General features: G+C 43.2%; 1 protein-coding gene and 1 non-coding gene across 4 annotated transcripts in view; both read right to left on the bottom strand.

Annotated features, from left to right (window-relative positions):
* The window catches only part of SLC37A3 (solute carrier family 37 member 3), a 57,376-nt gene that overhangs the window by 24,289 nt on the left and 12,008 nt on the right, over positions 1-21,079 (bottom strand). For all 3 annotated transcript variants that reach the window (XM_032275826.1, XM_032275828.1, XM_032275827.1), the window contains exons 2-5: positions 14,637-14,798; positions 12,385-12,493; positions 5,789-5,881; positions 2,790-2,873 (exon numbers count right to left, since the gene is read on the bottom strand). In XM_032275826.1, the coding sequence (XP_032131717.1) occupies positions 2,790-2,873; positions 5,789-5,881; positions 12,385-12,493; positions 14,637-14,725 (375 nt within the window). In that variant the 5' untranslated portion in view covers positions 14,726-14,798. The remainder of the gene's footprint in view (positions 1-2,789; positions 2,874-5,788; positions 5,882-12,384; positions 12,494-14,636; positions 14,799-21,079) is intronic.
* On the bottom strand, positions 8,649-8,751 carry LOC116550481. Its single transcript, XR_004268443.1, has one exon. It is a non-coding gene; the product is annotated as a small nucleolar RNA U13 (small nucleolar RNA).

The raw sequence follows: 21,079 nt of genomic DNA, 5'->3' as shown, positions 1-21,079 counted from the left end.
TAGAGACCACGTGATACACTCACACAGCCAGTGCCTGTAAGTCATGTGGCCAGCATCACGAAGGTTCTGCTCACAGCGGCAATGAGGAGGCGGCCACCCAATCACTGCCCACCAGAGAGGAGGAGATGCCAAAGACACCCAACTGACACCTTCAAGGCTAAAAAGTGAATTCCTCATTTTTACCTCATTTTACATCTATTTCCATCCCTCACCCTCAGACTGTGCATGTGGAGGGAACAGCAACCTCCAGAAGGCCACTGTGAGGACAGAATGAGCCCAGGGAGGCCACCCTCCCGGAACAGTACCAGGCGCCGCTCTGGGCAGAGGCATGGGGTGAGTGCTAGCCAGTGTTATGGCTGCAGCGCCTGAGTTAATCAACGAAAGCGAAACCTATCGAATTTGTGATCTGCTGAATCATTTAGCAGCTTTCATCAAGTGGTTGCTTTTTTCCAGGCATTTTGTTCAAGTGGGCACTTTATCTATAGTCAAACTCTATTTTGAGAAGACTCTGCATCATTAAAAACTAGTATGTAGAATACTGTCTGGTTCCAGTTATAAGACATTCTGGAATAAGCAAAACTGTAAGAACAGAAAAATGAGCAGGGGTTGCCAGGGGCTGGAGAAAGGAGGGGCAGTCACGAAGCTACTCATTTGTCAAAAGTCTGAACAGTATGCTTAGAGAAGGCAAGCTTATGTACATACTGCAGTTTTTTAAAAATATATATATATAAAAAAGTACGTATACAGGTTTTAAAATAGTATGTTTATATGTGTGGGTGAGCAACTCATAAATAAATAAAGTGCTTCCATCTCTAAAATTTCAAGGGGAAAGAAAGGTTTTATTTACACTCAAATGACAAAACACTGAAAAACAATAGTAGGCCAGGTGCAGGGGCTTGTGCCTATAATTCCAGTGTTTTGAGAGGCTAAGGAGGGAGGATCACTTGAGGCCAGGAGTTCAAGGACCAACCTGGGCAACACGGTGAGACCCCATGTCTAAAAAATTTAAAAGTTAGCTGAGCATGATGGCACACACCTACAGTCCCAGCTACTTGGGAGGCTAAAGTGGGAGGATTGCTTGAGCCTGTGAGTTCAAGGCTGCAGGATCACACCGCTGCACTCCAGCCTGGGCAGCAAAGCAAGATCTTATCTCTAAAAAAATAATAATCGTAATAAAGTAGAGTCTAACTAAACTCCATGGTTTCATTTAATCAACAAAAATTCGTGACTTGGCTGGGCGTGGTGGCTCACGCCTGTAATCCAAGCACTTTGGAGGCCAAGGCGGGTGGATCACCTGAGGTCGGGAGTTCAAGACCAGCCTAACCAACATGGTGAAACCCCATCTTTAAAAAAAAAAAAATTCGTGACTAGAAGTTAGTAAGCAATGACAATCGATCAGATATGGAGGCCAGTATGGAGGCCAGGCGCAGTGGCTCACACCTGTAATCCCAGCACTTTGGGAAGCTGGGGAGGGTAGACCATCTGAGGTCAGGAGTTTGAGATTAGCCTGGCCAACATGGTGAACCCCCGACTCTACTAAAAATACAAAAATTAGATGGGCATGGTGGCGCACACCTGTAGTTCCAGCTACTTAGGAGGCTGAGGCAGGAGAATCGCTTGAACCGGGGAGGCAGAGGTTGCAGTGAGCCAAGATCGCACCACTGCACTCCAGCCTGGCAAAAGAGCGAGACTCTGTCTCTAAAAGAAAAAAAAAAAATAACCAGACATGGATCCTGCCCTACACAGCACTTGATTCAAGCACCTCATATACAGGAACTTGCAGTCCTCACTGCCACCCGGGGCAAGGTAAAATGCATATCTCCATCTGAAGCTCACAGAAATGATAAGCTAGGAAACCACAGAAGAGAGACAGAAACCCAGGCTGTCCTGGTCTAGGGAATCTGTGATTTTAACCACTGCACACCCACCCTAAGGGAAAGCAAGTCCAAAAGAGAAATAACCAGGCTAAGCAGCAGACTGTTTCAAGTGCCTGCAAAGAAACAGGCACGGGAGCTCAGAAGAGGGAATGACATTCTCAAAGAGGTGTCCTTTGGCCAATGCTTTAAGCAGACAGTGAGTTGCACTACGGAGAGCTGAAAAGGGGACCATCCAAGGCAGGCAGAACAGCAGGAACAAAAGCACCGAGACAGAGAGGAGGATGCTAGGGGCCTGAAAAGCAGCCCGGTGTGTCTGGAGCAAAGGGATGAAGCAGAGTCACAATTATGATGGGAAGGCAGGCTGGGGCCAGGGTCTAGTGAATGCCAGGCCATTTATTCAGACTACTGATTAACTCCGCTGGGGCCCGAGGGACAACAAAGAAACCCAATTAGAATCTTACTTTAAAAAGACTCACCTGGCCGGGCGCAGTGGCTCACGCCTGTAATCCCAGCACTTTGGGAGGCTGAGGCGGGAGGATCACTTGAGATCAAGAGACCAGCCTGGCCAACATGGTGAAACCCTGTCTCTACTAAAAATACAAAAATTAGTCAGGTAGTGAGTGACACGCACCTATAGTCCCAGCTACTCAGGAGGCTGCTCAGAATGAATTGCTTGAACCCGAGGCAAAGTTTGCAGTGAGCTGAGATCACACCACTGCACTCCAGCCTGGGGTGACAGAGCAAGACTCTGTCACGCAAAAAAAAAAGGCTCATCTAAGTGAAAAGGCAAATGAGGGATTCAAACAATGAAGATTAATCTTACTATTCTATTCTACAGAGAATTAAGGGGATTACTTGGATTCTAAAATACCTGACCAAAATAGTAATAATAGTAAGACCTTTTCAACTTACCACTAATGCAGAAGAGCACATGCCGAAAGACAGAACCCATCGTAAATTCAACCGATCCCCCACGATGCCACTGATGAAAAGGCCCTAAAAATAAAGCATTTTATTTTACAGCTCTAAATGATAACACAGAATGAAAAAGTAACATGCATTGCGAAGCAAATGAGACAAACACAGATATTATTTAAAACTCTTATTCACATGCCTAGACTAGCTGTCTATGGGAGTTTCACAAATGTTTCAAGAAATGGCAGTGGGCTGGATAATAGGGTCAGCAATAAAGTAAAATTTAAAAGTTATGAAAATAAAAGGAAGAAAAGATTTAAAAAAAAAAGGAAATGGCAGTGGGCTTCTGCATACTCTACCACATACACACCAAAATTCAGGGCCAACTTTGGTTTTACTTGATTCCCTAACTGGAAAAAAATAAATAAGAATGACTCTAATAAAACAAGCACACAAATCTATTTCATTTTCTAGACTAGATTAACCCCTACCCATCAGGTGTAAACTCTCCCTCTGGGATTCCTCTTAGCCATCTGCACTCTGGGTTAACATGTGTTACCCCACACCCTGCAGTTTCAGCTCCAATCTTGTAAAAAGTGGAAGAGAAGCTTCCAGGGCACACTACCTGCCTGTTTAATCTGACCCTTGGTTTCACGACATCCGAAGGCAGGGTGAATGGGAAGGCAGAGACAATAATGAGCTGGAGGCAGGTTCTGCCTTCTGCTCTACTCCCACTGAGTGGCAGGAATTAAAACGCTGAGATCATGGCAGGAAGTGAGACTGAAGACCTTAAGGGCAGCACATTTTAGGTTTCTTCCATCAACATATAAAATGTCTTGACTTAAAACCTAAATTCAGTTAGGACCAGGTGTTTCTAATAAATTGACGATCTCTACATTAGAAAAACTTGGCGGGCCATGGTGTCTCACACCTGTAATCCTAACACTTTGGGAGGTGGGAGAATAGCTTGAGGCCAACAGTTCAAGACCAACCTGACCAACACAGCAAGAACCCGTCTCCTAAAAAAAAAAAAAAAAATCAGCCGAGCACAGTGGCTTATGCCCGTAATCCCAGCAGTTTGGGAGGCCAAGGCGGGCAGATCACTTGAGGTCAGGAGTTCGAGACCAGCCTGACCAACATGGTGAAACCCTATGTCTATTAAAAATAAAAAAATTAGCCAGGCATGGTAGCAGGTGCCTGTAATCCCAGCCTACTCAGGAGGCCAAGGCAGGAGAACTGCTTGAACCCAGGAGACGGAGGTTGTAGTGAGCCAATATCATGCCACTACACTCCAGCCTGGGTGACGGAGTGAGACTCTGTCTCAAAAAAATAAATAAATAAAAATAATTAACCAAGTGAACATTTAGAAACTACTTCAGAACTTTCACCCAGTATTTCACATTGCCTAGACATTGAGAATTAAAAGGCATTTTTAATAAGGCACACTTAAAGACAGAAAGTAAGACGCTGGAGAGAAAAGGAAGGCTCCTCTCACAGTCCACCCTCCAGCTGCTGCTACCATCGGTTCCACAACTCTTTTTTTTTTTTTTTTTTTTTTTGAAATGGAGTTTCATTTTGTCATCCAGGCTGGAATGCAATGGCACAATCTCAGCTCAATGCAACCTCCGCCTCCTGGGTTCAAGCAATTCTTCTGCCTCAGCCTTCTGAGTAGCTGGGACTACAGGCACCCACAGCCAACTAATTTTTGTATTTTTATTAGAGACAGGGTTTCTCCATGTTGGCCAGGTTGGTCTCAAACTCCTGACCTCAAGTTATCCACCTGCCTCAGCCTCAAAAACTGCTAGGATTACAGGCATAGCCATCACACCCAGCCCCACCTTCCCTACCACTCCATACCAGCCACCTGACCCATTCCTCACCCATCTCTGAGGACTGGACGCCCTAGGGCACAGTCTTCACACCTCTTCCCTTCCCTCACCTTTTCTCTTGATCACTTCATGCAGCCTCATAGTTTTCATCTATGAATCATCCATAGGCCAAGGACTCCAAAAACTTGTATCTCCAGCCTGAACTTACACCTTCAACTCCAGACTCAATGACCAAGCGTCTGCTCTTTACCATCTGAGCAGTAATGGTCAAATGTAACACATCCAAAAGTAGTCCTCAAAGCCTTCTCTCTCTCCCCAGTCTCCATTCTGCCACGACACTTCCACCCTTGAGGTATTCTTGACACTTCTCTTACATTCCACATTCAAGAGGGGAAAAACATTATTGGCTTTACCTCGAAAACACCGCTAAAATCGACTTCCCCCCAGCCTCTGTTACTGCTACACTGGACCCAAGCCACCACCATCCTTCACTTCAAAAGAACTCAGCTCCCAGAGCAGCAAGGGCGCCTGTCCAAACCTAAGTCAGATCTTGCCACTGCTCTGCACAAAACCTTGCAGTAGCTCCCATCTCACTCAAAATTAAAGCCAAAGGCCCGACAAAGGCACCAAAGCCCTACAGATCTGAGCCCCACCAAGTCTCTGGCCTCACTTCTTACAGCTCTGATCCAAGCACACTGACCTCACTCACCTGCTCGGGTCTTCACTCAAAGGCCTGCTGCCTCCTAAGGTCTCCCAGCTGTGCTACGTAAAATTACCACCTCACCCAGGCCCCTTTAGTCCCCTTTTTCTGCTTCATTTTTCTCCATTGCACTTATCACCTTCAAACATACTCTATAATTTATTTATAGCATTTGGTTACTGTCTGTCTCCCATAGCTCCACACCCAAGAATCCAGGCTCTATAAAGGCAGGGCATTTTTGTTTTGTTCAGGATAAATTCCCATTGACCTATGCTAGATGTGCAATAAATATTTGTCGAACGAATGAATAAATGAATGAATGGGAAGAACAAAAAAATACAAACTTCAGAAATACTGAACTCTGCCTCAGTCGGCAAATTCAAAATCCCTTACAAATTTTGTAAGGCTCAGAATCATTTCCTTTTACATTTTTCTTTACCTTTAAACCCTAGAGTTCCAAAACTTACCACAGCATAGGAGAAGAGGAAAATGGTATCCAGGGTTCCGAGGAAAAGAGTCGCTTTCTCTGAACTGGGGAACAAATGGTTGCGGCTCCAGATCTACAGTAAGACACAGGAACAGGTCAGCTCCTGTGGGATCTGCTAGGGTTTTCTGTTTCTCAAAACCCCTTCACAAATACTGCCAAAACACCACTCATGCTCAAGACCAACTTTTACTTCTGATGCATTTAGAAATAACTGGTATCTATTTTTTGGCTTTTATTATTTTTAATTGACATAATAATTGTACATATTGAGGGAGTACAGTGTGATATTACAACATATATTCAATGTGGAATGATCAAATCGGGGCAATTAACCTATCACCTCCAACATGTATCATTGGAATACTCCAACGTTAGTGACTAAGTCAATTCAGTGAGAAAGTGGGGCAGTAAGTTTAAAAGCAGACATTTAGAAGAAATAAATTCTGATTATAATCTTTGTGTTTGGCAGAATTCAATATCCAATCAATTAGCAATTATGTCTACCATCTAGGGCCATACCAACCTGAAAGCTCGCAATCTCATCTGATAGAGAAAGTTAAGTGGGGTCAGGCCTGGTTAGTACTTGGATGGGAGAAATTATGTCTAACTCCATCTAAGGAAACACTTTACAGTACTCTTCAAAAATAATTTCCTAAGCTCATTGGTTGCCTAGGGCTGAGGAAAGCAAGAAGGGGTGACTAAAAAAGGGTGCAAGAGAATCTGGGGAGCGATGTTCTATATCTTGACTGGGAATAGTTAGAACACTATATGTGTTTGTCAAAATTTGTAGAACTATATACTAAAAAGGTAATTAAAAATCACATCTTAATTTTTAAAATGAAAAGAAGTATCTTTCATTAACCACTTCAATCAAATCACAATGTCTTGCCAACTTTATTATCCTTCTAGTCTGGTACTCAGAAAACTTAACTCTAGTCCTAAGTATTTGTTGCCCTTAAGAGGCCACTTATCCCAATACTTCTGAGCTTCTTCATAGGCATATATAGAAAACGATCTTTGTACAACACACTGGGGTGAACTGAAGAAGCTGTTCAAGGTCAGAGTTGATTAGCCTGGGAATATCCACCAGCCTAAAATCAGAACGAGGCCATCGCAAGCCCCACCTGGCAACCCCAGGAGCGTAGGGAAGGGATATCACAGCCCACCTACAACCCATTCATGACAAAGCAGCTGCGCAGCTCTCACAACTCCTCAGTGGCCAGCTGACAGAACCATGAAACGAGTTAGGTTCTATTTGTTTTTCGGTTTTTTTTTTTTTTTTTTTTTTGAGCTGGAGTTTCACTCTGTCACCCAGGCTGGAGTGTAGTGGCATGATCTTGGCTCACTGCAATTTCCACCTCCTGGGTTCAAGCGATTCTCGTGCCTCAGCCTCCTGAGTAGCTGAAATTACAGGCATGTGTCACCATGCACAGATAATGTTTGTATTTTTAGTAGAGACATGGTTTTGCCATGTTAGCCATGCTGGTCTTGAAATCCTGGCCTCAAGTGTTCTGCCCACCTCCGCCTCCCAAACTGCTAGGATTACAGGTGTGAGCCACTGCGTCCAGCCGAGAGTTAGGTTCTTTCTAACTGCAAAATGCCATGTATGATTCTGTAGTTAATGTTTATATTCTTCAGCTGTGTTTAAATGGATCCAGTTTTTTTTCATTCCTTTAGGGTAAGAACCAAGTCTTACATATATTTATATACGGTCCAGCAGTGAAAAGAACCCATGGTTATTTTGTCAATATCTTTTGTAATGAATTAAATAATGTCCATGCATTTTCATTTTAAAGATGAGCAGGGTATATGAAACCAGGCCATAAGAGGAACCATTGAAGGAACCGGAAATATAAATTTATGCTGAAAAAGAGAGACGAGGATTTGTGAGAAGTTTTCCTCAACTTTATCAAGGGTCATCAGCGGAAAAAAGATCTGAGTTAGTTTATAGAACTGTCAAAAATGTAACAGGCTACTTCACAGTGTAGCAATAAACATTTCCCCTGCAATAGACATCCCTGAGGGAAACAGGAAGGTAATTTCTCAAAGATACAGAAGGGATTCTTTAACAGGATGGGAGATAGACCAGATCATAGCCCTCCAACTGGGGTCCATGGAACTCAGGGAGACGGAGAGGCCTCCAGAGCCTTTCTCCAAGGGGGTCTGCAAGGTCAAAATTATTTGCACCACACTAAAATGTGATTTACCCTTTCCACTTTGTTCCCTTTGACGGTGCAAGAGCAGTGGAGAGAAACTGCCGTGCCTTCACATAAACCAAGGCAGTAATGCCAAATAGCACTAGTGATCACTGCATTGCTCACGGCAACATGCTTCCAGAAAAAACAAACAAAAAAACGATTTTAAAAAGCCAACGTTGGGCCAGGCGCGGAGGCTCATGCCTGTAATCCTAGCACTTTGGGAGGCCAAGGTGGGCAGATCATGATGTCAAGAAATCGAGACCATCCTGGCTGTATGGTGAAACCCCATCTCAACTAAAAATACAAAACTTAGCTGGGCATGATGGCGTTTGCCTGTAATTCCACCTACTCAGGACGCTGAGGCAAGAGAATCGCTTAAACTTGGGAGGCAGAGGTTGCAGTGAGCCAAGATCGTGCCACTGCACTCCAGCCTGGCAACAGAGTGAGACCCCGTCACAAAAAAAAAAAAAAAAAAAAAAAAAAAAGTGGGGGGCATTGACTCACACTCTCAAAAAAAAAAAATTAAATAAGAGAAAAATCACAATCAGCAATTTTAAAGAAACATCTTTTTTTTTTTTTTTTTGAGACAGAGTCTCGCTCTGCCGCCCAGGTGGAGTGCACATCTTTTTTATTTTTAATCCATGTCAGGTGGGTAATGTGACCACATTGTAATAAGTTCTAGGGTGGCACATCTCACACTTACATGTGAATACCCAATAATCCAGGTTATGAACCACAAAAGAATCAAAGAAATATATCTTTAACAAAAAATAAAATCCCCAAATCATAAATAAAGTTGGAGCAGTATATAAGCTACTGCACCTGCTAGATGTCGAGGTACTTCCTGTGCACACACTAAAGTTCCCTGTGTAAGTTTCCTAGGTGAGAATGTTTATAACAGATTAAGAGCTATGCAGGGGGACAGGGGAGGCTCCCTAACATGGAAGGGCTTCTTCAAAGTGGTGAGCAGAGGGTGGTAGACAGGCCAACTTACGCACGAGGTTCTCTGCATAAGGCAAGTAGAACATGTTTATGTGGGACTCTACCACATAGCTGTGCATAAGGTTGAGATGGAATGTCCAAAGGCACTACTTTTTTGAGACAGGGAATTGCTCTGTCACCCAGGCTGGAGTGCAATGGCACAAACATGGCTCACTGCAGCCTTGACCTCCAGAGACCAAGTGATCCTCCCACTTTAGCCTCCTAAGGAGCTGGGAGTACAAGTATGTGCCACCACGCCCAGTGAATTTTTTTTTTGAGACAACAGAGTCTCACTCTATCACCCAGGCTGGAGTGCAATGGCACAATCTCGGCTCACTGCAACCTCTGCCTCCCGGGTTCAAGCCATTCTCCTGCCTCAGCCTCCCAAGAAGCTGGAACTACAGGCATGTGCCACCATACCCAGCTAATTTTTCTATTTGTAGGAGAGACAGAGTGTGGCTATGTTGGCCAGGTTGGTCTTGAACTCCTGACCTCAAGTGATCTGCCCACCTAGGCCTCCCAAAGCGGTTTTTTTATTTGTTCATTTTTGTTGTGACGGTGGTTTCTCTATGTTGCCCAGACTGGTCTCAAACTCCTAGGGTCATGCAATCCTCCTTCCTAGGCCTCTCAAAACGGTGGGATTACAGGCCTGAGACTTTGCACCTGACCCAAGACACTTTAAATCCTGCTTCTTTCTCCTGGAGATAATTTTAGATTCTCTAGCACTATTCTCATAAAAGAACTATAAATTTTTATTACAGTTTTTAGCTGAGTTGTTCTCAAATATTAGATCTAATGATTATTATCTAATATAGACATAGATTTTGATTTTCTCCCCCCATTCATTTTACTAATCATTTTCTTGATGGAGAAAGAACTAAAAATGTAAATATGAAACAAAATAGCTTTTGGGCAGGCAAACCTTTACAACTCATCTTTCTTTTTATTATTATTATACTTTAAGTTCTGAGATACATGTGCAGAACGTGATTTTATGTTCTGATGTTTCCTTACTGTTTCCAGTGTTTGTCCATGTCAGTGGTTCCATTATAAGTTCTAAAGGTAACAGAGACTGTGTCTGCTGAATTCTTTTTGTAAAACACCCAACCAAGCTATGTATAAAAATAAAAGCTATAAAAAGCTTTTTGTCCACCTCTTGAGCCAAGAATTTTCAATTATAAAAATAAAAAAATATATATATATTTTTTAAAAAGTACTTTTTAGCATTCTATTTAAAGCACTTAAGGAGTGTTTCTCTGGCCACACGCGGTGGCTCATGCCTATAACCTCAGCACTTTGGGAGGTCGAGGTGGGTGGATCACAAGGTCAGGAGTTCGAGACCAACCTGACTAATATAGTGAAATCCCATCTCTACTAAAAATACAAAAATTAGCCGGGTATGGTGGCGCACACCTGTAGTCCCAGCTACTCAGGAGGCTGAGGCAGGAGAATCGCTTGAACTTGGGAGGCAGAGGTTACAGTGAGCCAAGATCATACCACTGCACTCCAGCCTAGGCAATAGAGACTCCATGTCAAAAAAAAAAAAAAAAAGAAAGAAAGAAATTTTTTCTGTTTAATTTTCCAACTTTTTAAAAATTTTTTGTAGACAGGGTCTTGCCATGTTGCCCACGCTGGTCTCAAACTCCTGGGCTCAAGCAGTCCTCCCTCCTTGGTCTCCCAAAGCGCTAAGATTACAGGTGTGAACCACCACACCTGGCTGGAAATGTTTTAAAAAATATAAATGCAAAATATTTTTTAGCTGGACACAGTGGCACACACCTGTAGTCCCAGCTACTCAGGAGGCTGAGGCAAGAGGATCATTTGAGCCCAGGAGTTCAGGTACGGCCTGGGCAACATAGCAACAGCTCCATCTCTTAAAAAATAATTTAACAAAAAAGAAAGAAAAAAATTTTTAATTAAAAATTAACGAGGCCGGGCGCGGTGGCTCAAGCCTGTAATCCCAGCACTGTGGGAGGCCGAGGCGGGTGGATCACGAGGTCAAGAGATCGAGACCATCCTGGTCAACATGGTGAAACCCCGTCTCTACTAAAAATACAAAAAATTAGCTGGGCATGGTGGTGCGTGCCTGTAATCCCAGCGACTCAGGAGGCTGGGGCAGGAGAATTGCCTGAACCCAGGAGGCGGAGGTTGCGGTGAGCTGAGATCGCACCATTGCACTTCAGCCTGGGTAACAAGAGAGAAACTCCGTCTCAAAAAAAAAAAAAAAAAAAGAAAGAAAAAAAAAAATTAACGAGAGGCCTCTAGGAAGCTTGGCCTGGCCTCCTCCAGACTTCACACCATGGCAGCCTCTTCCCTTTGCCGAGTTTACCTTGCATCCTCTCACTGGAATAAATCACAGCCACACGTACTCTATGTTAAGCCCTCCTAATCACCAAACTGGGGATGGTCTTGGGAAACCCCAATCCAGTTACCTTAAAAATAAAGGCAGCCTTAGGCAGTAAAACTGGAAATCTAGTGCCTAAATCAAATCCTATTTTTCTGTATACTGTTCAGGATGCACCTGAAATTCCTCATTTGGTGTGCGGTGTAACTAAACTACAGCTGAAGGAGCCAGGAATGTTTTGCCTCAACAGAAACTTTTGGAGACGGGGGGAATTTTCTTCAGAGTTGAATAAAAATTTAAGCATCCACCTCACACAACAGCGAGTTTCTTCTGCCCAGAACTACTGAAGCAGAAGCTGGATGGTTATCTTCCAAGAATGATAAAGGGAGGTTCCATCCTGGGAGGTTAGGGTGCATAACTGCTCTAAGGCCACTTCCATCTTTAAGATTTATGATTCTGGTCCCAGCACAGTGGCTCACGTCTGTAATTCCGCACTTTGAGAGGCCAAAGCCAGTGGATCACTAAGTCAAGAGATCAAGACCATCCTGACCAACATGGTAAAACCCTGTCTCTACTAAAAATTACAAAAATTAGCTGGGCGTGGTGGCGCACACCTGTAGTCCCAGCTACACGGGAGGCTGAGGCAGGAGAACCACTTGAACCCAAGAGGCGGAGGTTGCAGTGAGCCAAGATTGCACCACTGCACTCCAGCCTGGGCAACAAGAGCGAAACTCCGTCTCAAAAACAAAAAGAGGGATAATGTGCAAAATCTCAAAGACAGAAACGAACACAGCATTAATGAAAGCTAATGAAAAAATAGCCTCATCAGAAGGTGTGATTTTAAAACAGTTAGAAGTAAGCCGGCTACAGAAGTAAAATGGACCTGAGTTGGACCAGGCTTTGAAATTAGTAAAATAGTCTGGCTCTTATGTGATAGGAAACAGTGAGCTATTTCAGAGTCCTAGGGAAGTAAAAGATGCAAAAAGGAACTTAAGAAGAATCCAGGGTGGGCACGGTCTTCTTCAATCCATCCCAGCACTCTGTTCTTCTTACCTCCACAGGCAGCTCAACTGACGTGTTAAAAGCGCTTGGGGTCCACTGCTCGGAGATACTGACTTTGACATTGCTAAATGTTTTTCGTGAAGCATGGAGCAACGAATAACTACAAAATAGAATATAGAGGAATGAATAGCAAAAAGAAACAGCATTCAATAAAATCACATGCATAAGTCCATTTCTTTTATTCTATTTTATTTTATTTATTTTGGGGGCAGCCCCCTAAACCAAAATAGATTCACAGAGACTCTCTCAATTTTATTTATTTTTATTTTTTGAGACAGGATCTTGCTCTGTCACTCAAGGTAGAGTGCAGTTATAATCATAGCTCACTAGCCTAGACCTCCTGGGCTCAAGCAAGCCTCCCACCCCAGCCTGGGGAGCTGGGATTACAGGTGCACTCTATCATACCCAGTGTGCCTGTAATCTTAGCTACTCAGGGTAGGACTACGATAATTTCTGTATGTTTTATAGAGACAGAATCTTGCTATGTTGCCCAGGATGGTCTCAAACTCCTGGGCTCAAGAGATGCTCCTTGGCCTCCCAAATAGCTGGGATTGTAGGCATGAGCCACCAAACCGGGTGTTTATTCAATTTTAGAATTCTTCTTCTTTTTTTTTTTTTTTTTTTTTTGAGACAGAGTCTTGCTCGTCTTGCTCTGTCACCCAGGCTGGAGTGCAGTGGCAAGATCTCAGCTCACTGCAACTTCCACCTCCTGGGTTCAAGCCGATTCTCCTGCCTCGGCCTCCCAAGTAGCTGGGATTACAGGCATCTGCCACCACACCTGGCTCATTTTTGCATTTTCAGTAGAGATGGGGTTTCACCAAGTTGGCCAGGCTGTTCTCAAACTCCTACCCTCAGGTGACGCCCCTGCCTCAGCCTCCCAAAGTGCTGGGATGACAAGCATGAGCCACCGTGCCTGGCCAATAATTCTTCTCTTTAAAAAAAAAAGGATGAGCCAAGCATGGTAGCTCACACCTGTAGCCCCAGCACTTTGGGAGGCTGAGGCAGGAGGACTGCTTGAGCCCAGGAGTTCAAGACCAGACTGGGCAATATAAGAAGACCTCATCTCTACAAATAATTAAAAAAAAAAAAAAAAAAAAAGCCAGGTATGATGGCTCATGCTTCTGGTCCCAGCTACTCAACAGGCTGTGGCAGGTAGATCATTTGATCCCGGGAGTTTGAGGCTGCAGTGAACCATGAGCACACCACTGCACTCCAACCTGGGTGACAGGGTGAGATCCCATCTCAAATAAATAAATAAATAAATAGATATTTCTGGGGCCTTTCACAAAGATTAATAACAAACAAAATCTTCTCAGCAGAAATATCCAAAAAGTTGAGTAACAGGGTCACTTGCAGCATGCCTCAACACCCAGTGGCCTGATGTATGCTATGTTACCAAGAGAACCGCTTGGGGCCGCCAAATCGCAAGCGTGGATAATCTCTTCAGTCAGTCACACTGACGAGCCACGAAAGCGCTACTAAGACAGGTTCCTTACAATTGCCGCTGGAGTGCAATGGCGCGATCTCGGCTCACCACAACCTCCGCCTCCCAGGTTCAAGCCATTCTCCTGCCTCAGCCTCCCGAGTAGCTGGGACTACAGATGTATACCACCATGCCCAGCTAATTTTTGTATTTTTAGTAGAAATGGGGTTTCACCATGTTGACCAGGATGGTCTCGATCTCTTGACCTCGTGATCCACCCGCCTCAGCCTCCCAAAGTGCAGGGATTACAGGCGTGAGCCACCGCGTCCGGCCCGCCTCTATCATCTTTACTGCTCAAGGAGGCACGGGGCTTCTCTCCAAACAGGGTGATAAAAAGAAGTGAGACACGTTGTTTTTTGTTTTTTTTTTTTAAAGTACAAAAGTAATAAAAAGAAAAAAAAAAAAAAAACAGAACAGGGCTTCTCCCTCCACACTATTGATATTTGGAGCCAAAACGCTCTTTGTTGTAGAGATCTGTCCTGTACATGGGAGGATGCTTAGTAGCATCCCTGGTCTCCCCTCCCCCGCTGTGACAACCAAAACTGTCTCAGACACTGCCAAATGTCCTCGGGAGGGCAAAATAGCCCTCAAGAACTACTATGTTAGAGCTATCAAGACTAAAATAGAAGGAATAACTCATCTATTTCACCACAACTGTATGCCCATCACTGCATTTGACACTTGCCATGCAGTATCTCCCTCAAAAGAAAAAGAAAAAACACAAGCAGGAGAGCAGCTTTAGCTTTAGCAATGTGCTTACCTGAAGAAGGTGAGCAGGAACACTACGACGTGATGATGGCTGAAACGGGACAGCAGAGATCCTCGCTGAAAAGCATTTGGCCAGGCCATGTTCTTCCTGACCTCCCTTCTCACCTTTGACCTTAAAGTTTGGAGAGTGAGTGATTTACATCATTTCTTCTTTCTGGAAAGACGAAACACGTTATGGACATTATTAGGCATAGGCAGATTATCCAAAAACTGAATTATTTATAGTCACCATATAATCAGCCCTTGTGAGAAAAATCTCATGACCTAGTTGACACCAGAAAATTGGATTGGTAATTATGTTAAAGTGATTAGGTAGTCCTTTAAAAAAAAAATCTTGGAGAACAGATTATATCTTAATAGAAAGAACTTACGAAAACTGATAAGAAAATCACTCACTTTTTTTTTTTTTTTAAAGACAGGATTTCACCGTATTGTCAGGCTGGTCTTGAACTCCTCACCTCAGGTGATGCGCCCACCTCAGCCTCCCAAAGAGCTGGGCTTACAGATGTGAGACACCATGCCCAGCTGAAAATCACTCACTCTTATAGAAAAAATGAGCAAAGGAAATAAACAGACAACTCAGAAGAAATGAAATGGCTATTCAACTTAAGAAATAAAAGTTCAATCCTACTAGTAATATTAGAAATGTAATTGGTCAGGCGCAGTGTCTCAAGCCTGTAATCCCAGCCGTTTGGGAGGCCAAGGAGGGCGGATGGCTTGAGGTCAGGTGTTCGAGACCAGCCTGGCTAACATGGTGAAACCTCGCCTATATCAAAAATATTTTTAAAATTAGCTGGCATGGTGGTAGATGCCTGTAACCCCAGCTACTAAGGAAGCTAAGACAGGAGAATTGCTTGAATCCAGGAGGCAGAGGTTGCAGCTGAGCCGAGATCACGCCACTGCACTCCAACCTGGATAACAGGGCAAGACTCCATCTCAAATAAAGTAAAACAAATGGTTGGGCACAGTGGCTCACACCTGTAACCCCAGCACTTTGGAAGGCCTAAATGGGCAGATCACGAGGTCAAGAGATCGAGACCATCCTGACCAACATGGTAAAACCCCATCTCTAGCAAAAATACAAAAACTAGCTGGGTATGGTGGTGCGTGCCTGTAATCCCAGCTACTCAGAAGGCTGAGGCACGAGAATTGCTTGAACCCAGGAGACAGATGTTGCAGTGAGCCAAGATCACGCCTCTGTACTCGAGCCTGGCAACAGAGTGAGACTCCGTCACAAAAAAAAATAAAAATAAAAAAATAAATGTAATTAAGGCAAGAAAACGTTTGCATAGTTAAAAAAGATTGTGCTCAGTGTAGCTTAGAGTATAATGGTTCCTGAACTCCCATATGCTACTGAAAGAAGTAAAAATTAGTATAATATTATAGGAAGACAATCTAGCCATGTTCATCAAGAGCATTTGACACAGAAATTCAATTTCTGGGCTGCTCTATCTATGGAGTAGCCACCCTTTTATTCCTTTACTTTTGAATAAACTTGCTTTCACTTAAAAAAATGAATTTCCAGGAATCTATTCCTAAAAAAATGCGAGACATATTTAGACCTATAAGCAAAAGTGCTAGAGGATATTTTTTTTTCTTTTTTTAATTTAATTTCCTTATAGTTCATGTGAGCTCGAGGATATTTTTAATATTAAAAGAAAGAAGGAGCTGGGCACAATGGTTCACGCCTGTAGTCCTCCAACTACTGGAGACGCTGAGGCAGGAGGATCCCTTGAGTCCAGGAGTTCGAGGTTACAGTGAGCTATGATCATGCCACTGCAATCAACCCTGGGCAACAAGGTGAGACCCCTGACTCTAAACAAAACAAAACAAAATGATTAAATACAATGTTCTAAATGATCTTCTATTGCCTTGAGGTGAGGTCCCACTCCAAGACTCTGGGCAAGCTGCCTAACCCCTATCTGCCCCTGAGTATCCTCCCAAAATGAAAAAGTTTGTGTCAGTCAAAGGAACAGGGAAAGAGGTTAGGCCACTCCTTGGCATCTCCTTCCACTACTTCCAGTAGCTTTTTAAAATTTTTCTTACTGAGACAGGGTCTCACTCTGTCGCCCAGGCTAGAGTGCAGAGGCATGATCTTGACTCACTGCAACCTCTGCTTCCTGGGCTCAAGCGATTCTCCAGCCTCTGCCTCCCAAGTAGCTGGGACTACAAGCATGAGCCACCATGCCTGACTAATTTTTGTATTTTTGTAGAAACATGGTTTCGTCATGTTGCCCAGGCTGGTCTCAAACTCCTGAGCTCAAAGATATCTGCCCACCTTGGCCTCCAAAAGTGCTGGGATTACAGGCATAAGCCACCGTGCCCAGCCCCAGTGCCTTTTCATTTGACTGTACTCTCTAAAAGGTGCACCCATGCTCTGATATCCAAGAATAATTAGGCATAAAGTAAGCAGCTAAACTTAATGACTCCAGTTAGGAGTCTCCAGAATCAATCTAAACATACAATAATAGAGGAATTAAATAAATTACGGTATGTCCAAATGGCTAAATCATTTATAATCATTTGCCATGAAGTGAAAGACTTTGTAATGACATGAGAAAATGTCAAGTGCAAAGAAGTGGGAGCTGGTTATAAATCTAATCAACTCAACTGTGTTTATATAATACATACAAATAAATAGGGAATCTATCAGTTCTCTCTGGGTAGTGAAATGATGGGTAATTTTGATTTTCTTCTAAATACTTTCTTTAAAAGCCTATAACAAACATTTATATAATTTTTATAAGGGAAGGGAAACACCCACAGCATTAGAAAAGTACTATAAGTTAGGCCGGGTATGGTGACTCATGTCTGTAACCACCATAATTTGGGAGGCCAAGGCAGGAGGATCACTTAAGCCCAAGAGTTTGAGAACAGCCCATGCTGTGGAGTGAGATCCCGTCTCTACAAAAACCAAAAACAAAAAATAGCCAAGCATGGCAGTTCACATCTGTGGTCCCAGATACTCAGGAGGCTAAGGCAGGAGGATTCCCTTGAGCCCAGGGGTTCAAAGGGGCAGTGGGCTATGATCACATCACTGCACTCCAGTCTGTACCACAGAGTAAGATCCTGCCTGCCCCCCAGCACCAAAAAATGTAACGTAATTTATCCGCATATACAGGGAAAAAAAAATCCACAAAATGGCTTGTAGGATAAATATACGGCAGTAGTCAAGGTAGGGAACACATTCAAGAGCTCCCAATACCAATGAGAGAGCCACAGGGCTTGGCTCTCAGATCTATGATCACTGGAACTGTTACGCTACTTACTTTCACTGGCCACAGCTCAATAGATGCACCCAAACCTTAAAGCCCAAGAGACCCAGCAGAAAGCAACTTGTAGATAAAAGACACAAAGTTGAGGTGGTTACAATTATGTACACATTACAGTTGTTTTCCTTCCTAGCTGTTAGCCCTTAGACCAGTCATGCTCTATAACTCACAAGTGGTCATCCATAAAATGGCTTATCTCACTTGAGAGTTGTAAGGCTAAAAGTAACAATGTATTTGATGTATTCAGATAATGATTTTAGCCACTGATCTGCCAAGGATCAATTCCAAATCAGTAGAATTTAACTAATTTCATTTTAAAGTCATTCTTCTTGGAAAATGTCAACAAAATTACGTGCAGAGTAAGACTATAAAATTCCACTCATAAAATGTAAATAAACTTCCCGTCTGTAATTCCAGGAAGTTACAAAAATAAGAGCTACTAGTGTTATGACTAAATTTACTTCTATCTTAAAAATTAAACATGAAACCCAAGTGGAAAAACTCAAAGCTTTAATCAGTCTCTATGAATTGTGGCTCTATAAACTGGACACCTTCACACCTCAAAACACTGTAGTGTGTACTCCAGGAAAGGGCATGGAATATGAAATGCAAAACTGTATCATGTAAAATCATAATTCTAAAATTAAATGCTCCAATAGATTGAGATTACAGCACATTGGTAATAGAGTTACATAATCTAGGGCTGTATGGTTATAGTAATAGCTTTAAATAGCTACCAAAATAAATCCAAACATTTGGATTTAGTTTCTAAATAGACCATCTTTTCCTAAGCTACAATGATTGGGGAGAAAAGCCTTAATAAGTACATTGGAAAAGTGACCTTTTTTTTTTTTCCCGGAGATGGAGCCTGGCTCTGTCGTCCAGGCTGGAATGCAATAGCACAATCTCAGCTCACTGTAATCTCCATCTCCCGGGTTCAAGAGATTCTCCTGCCTCAGCCTCCCGAGTAGCGGGGATTATAGGTGCCTGTGGGGAACGCTCCCACGTGAGGCCCCTTGTAAACTAGGTCTCACCTTATGATGAGCTTGAGCTCAGACACAGGCCTCCTGTTGGAGGAAGTCAAGCTATGGGAAACTAAGAGCTGAAAGAAAGGTTACATTAAAGAAAAACTTTTAATAAAGGATTTATGATTACCAGGTGGCCTCATGGCCGTGAGATACATTGTGTCCATTTTTAGTTCATTCTTTAGTTTTTACATAAACATGTTTATGACCTTGCTTGTGACTCTCTAACCTAGATAAACATATGTCCCCCTACCCAGATAATGACTACCACCTGGTTTTTTCCATTGTTCCTATCCGATGTAAGGTAGCTTGTCATTTTACTTTGAAACTTTCTGTTCCCCATTATCTCATGGAAACATCCTTTTAGCTGACACAAGTCAGCCTGATTGAAATGTATATAACCAGACCCTGAGCACAATAAAGTTGTTGGTGAAGCACTGACTTCTCAACCCTCCAGACCCCGTCTGTTCTTTATTCTTTTCTTCCACGCACTCCCCTATCCAGGTTGGGACCCTCTTGCTGGCCAAGAGCCCACAGCAGATGTGCCGTTCCTTACAGGTGTCCACCACATGCCCAGGTAATTTTTGTATTTTTAGTAGAGATGGGGTTTCACCATGTTGGTCAGGCTGGTCTTGAACTCCTGACCTCAGATGATCCGCCCACCTTGGCCTCCCAAAGTGCTAGGATCACAGGCATGAGCCACCACGCCCAGCCTTATTTATTTATTTTTTAGGACAGGGTTTTCACTCTGTCAACCAGACTGGAGCACAGTGGCACAACCTCAGCTCACTGCAGCCTTGACCTCTCAGGCTCAAGCAATCCTTTGGGAACACAGGCGCACACACACCACATCCAGCTAATTTTTTGTATTTTTTTTGTAGAGTCAGGGTTTTGGCATGTTGTCCAGGCTGGTGCTGAATTCCTGGCCTCAAGCAATCTATCCATTTCAGCCTTCCAAAGTGTTGGGGCTTCGGCGTGAGCCACCTGACCAAGGAAAACAGTTTTATACCTTCACCTGCTGTGGGCATAATGGTATTTAAGAGATACACTATAATATTTGGTCCTATGCAATTACAATAATAATAATAATAATAATACCTTGCACATGTATCCTATATCTATCACAGAAGTGATTTCCAACCATCCATGAGCTCAGGGACCCTGGGGTGTACAGGAGTTTTTGTCAAGTCTGAGTCCATCGAGCACATCCCACTTTCTGGAGAATGCTCTCTTTACCACTCTAAATACACACCGAACAAATGTGTAACATTTTTCAAGTATATGTAAATGCTGTTATAATTAATAAAACCCAATTTCAAAACCAAATTTCATTCAGTGTTTCTGAATTCACTGCAGCTTGTCATTTAGTATTTTCTCAATCAGTGATCTTTATTTATTTACCTATTTATTTTTATTTTTTTGAGACGGAGTCTCGCTCTTGTTACCCAGGCTGGAGTGCAATGACGCAATCTCGGCTCACCGCAACCTCCGTCTCCTGGGTTCAGGCAATTCTCCTGCCTCAGCCTCCTGAGTAGCTGGGATTACAGGCACGTGCCACCATGCCCAGCTAATTTTTTGTATTTTTAGTAGAGACGGGGTTTCACCATGTTGACCAGGATGGTCTCGATCTCTTGACCTCGTGATCCACCCGCCTCGGCCTCCCAAAGTGCTGGGATTACAGGCTTGAGCCACCGCGCCCGGCCCCCTATTTATTTTTGGATGGGGTTTCATCATGATGGCCAGGCTGGTCTTGAACTCTCGACCTCAGGTGATCCACCCACCTTGGCCTCCCAAAGTGCTAGGATTACAGACATGAGCCACCGTGCCTGGCGATCTTTTTTTTTTTAAAGCCTACAACAACCAGTATTCCCAGGCAGTGTCCCACCCAAGCACTAACCAGGCCCTGCTGTACTTAGCTTCCAAAGTCAGACAAGACTGACCATGTTCAGGGTGTTACAGAGGTATGACTGGAGACAATATCAATGGATACTGAATACACAATCATCAACTGATAGTTGACAGCAACAAGAAGTTTAACATTACAGTATTTTTAATTGACTAATAAAATTGCATATATTTATCATGTACCTGTTTTTTTTTTTTTTTTTTTTTTTTTTTTTTTTTTTTTTTTTTTTTTT

Source organism: Sapajus apella, unplaced genomic scaffold, assembly GCF_009761245.1.
Source record: "Sapajus apella isolate SASKATOON/1434 unplaced genomic scaffold, GSC_monkey_1.0 scaffold7, whole genome shotgun sequence".
Lineage (NCBI taxonomy): Eukaryota > Metazoa > Chordata > Mammalia > Primates > Cebidae > Sapajus > Sapajus apella.
Note: the sequence above shows the minus strand (reverse complement) of the source record. Positions and strands in the feature narration are given on the sequence as shown.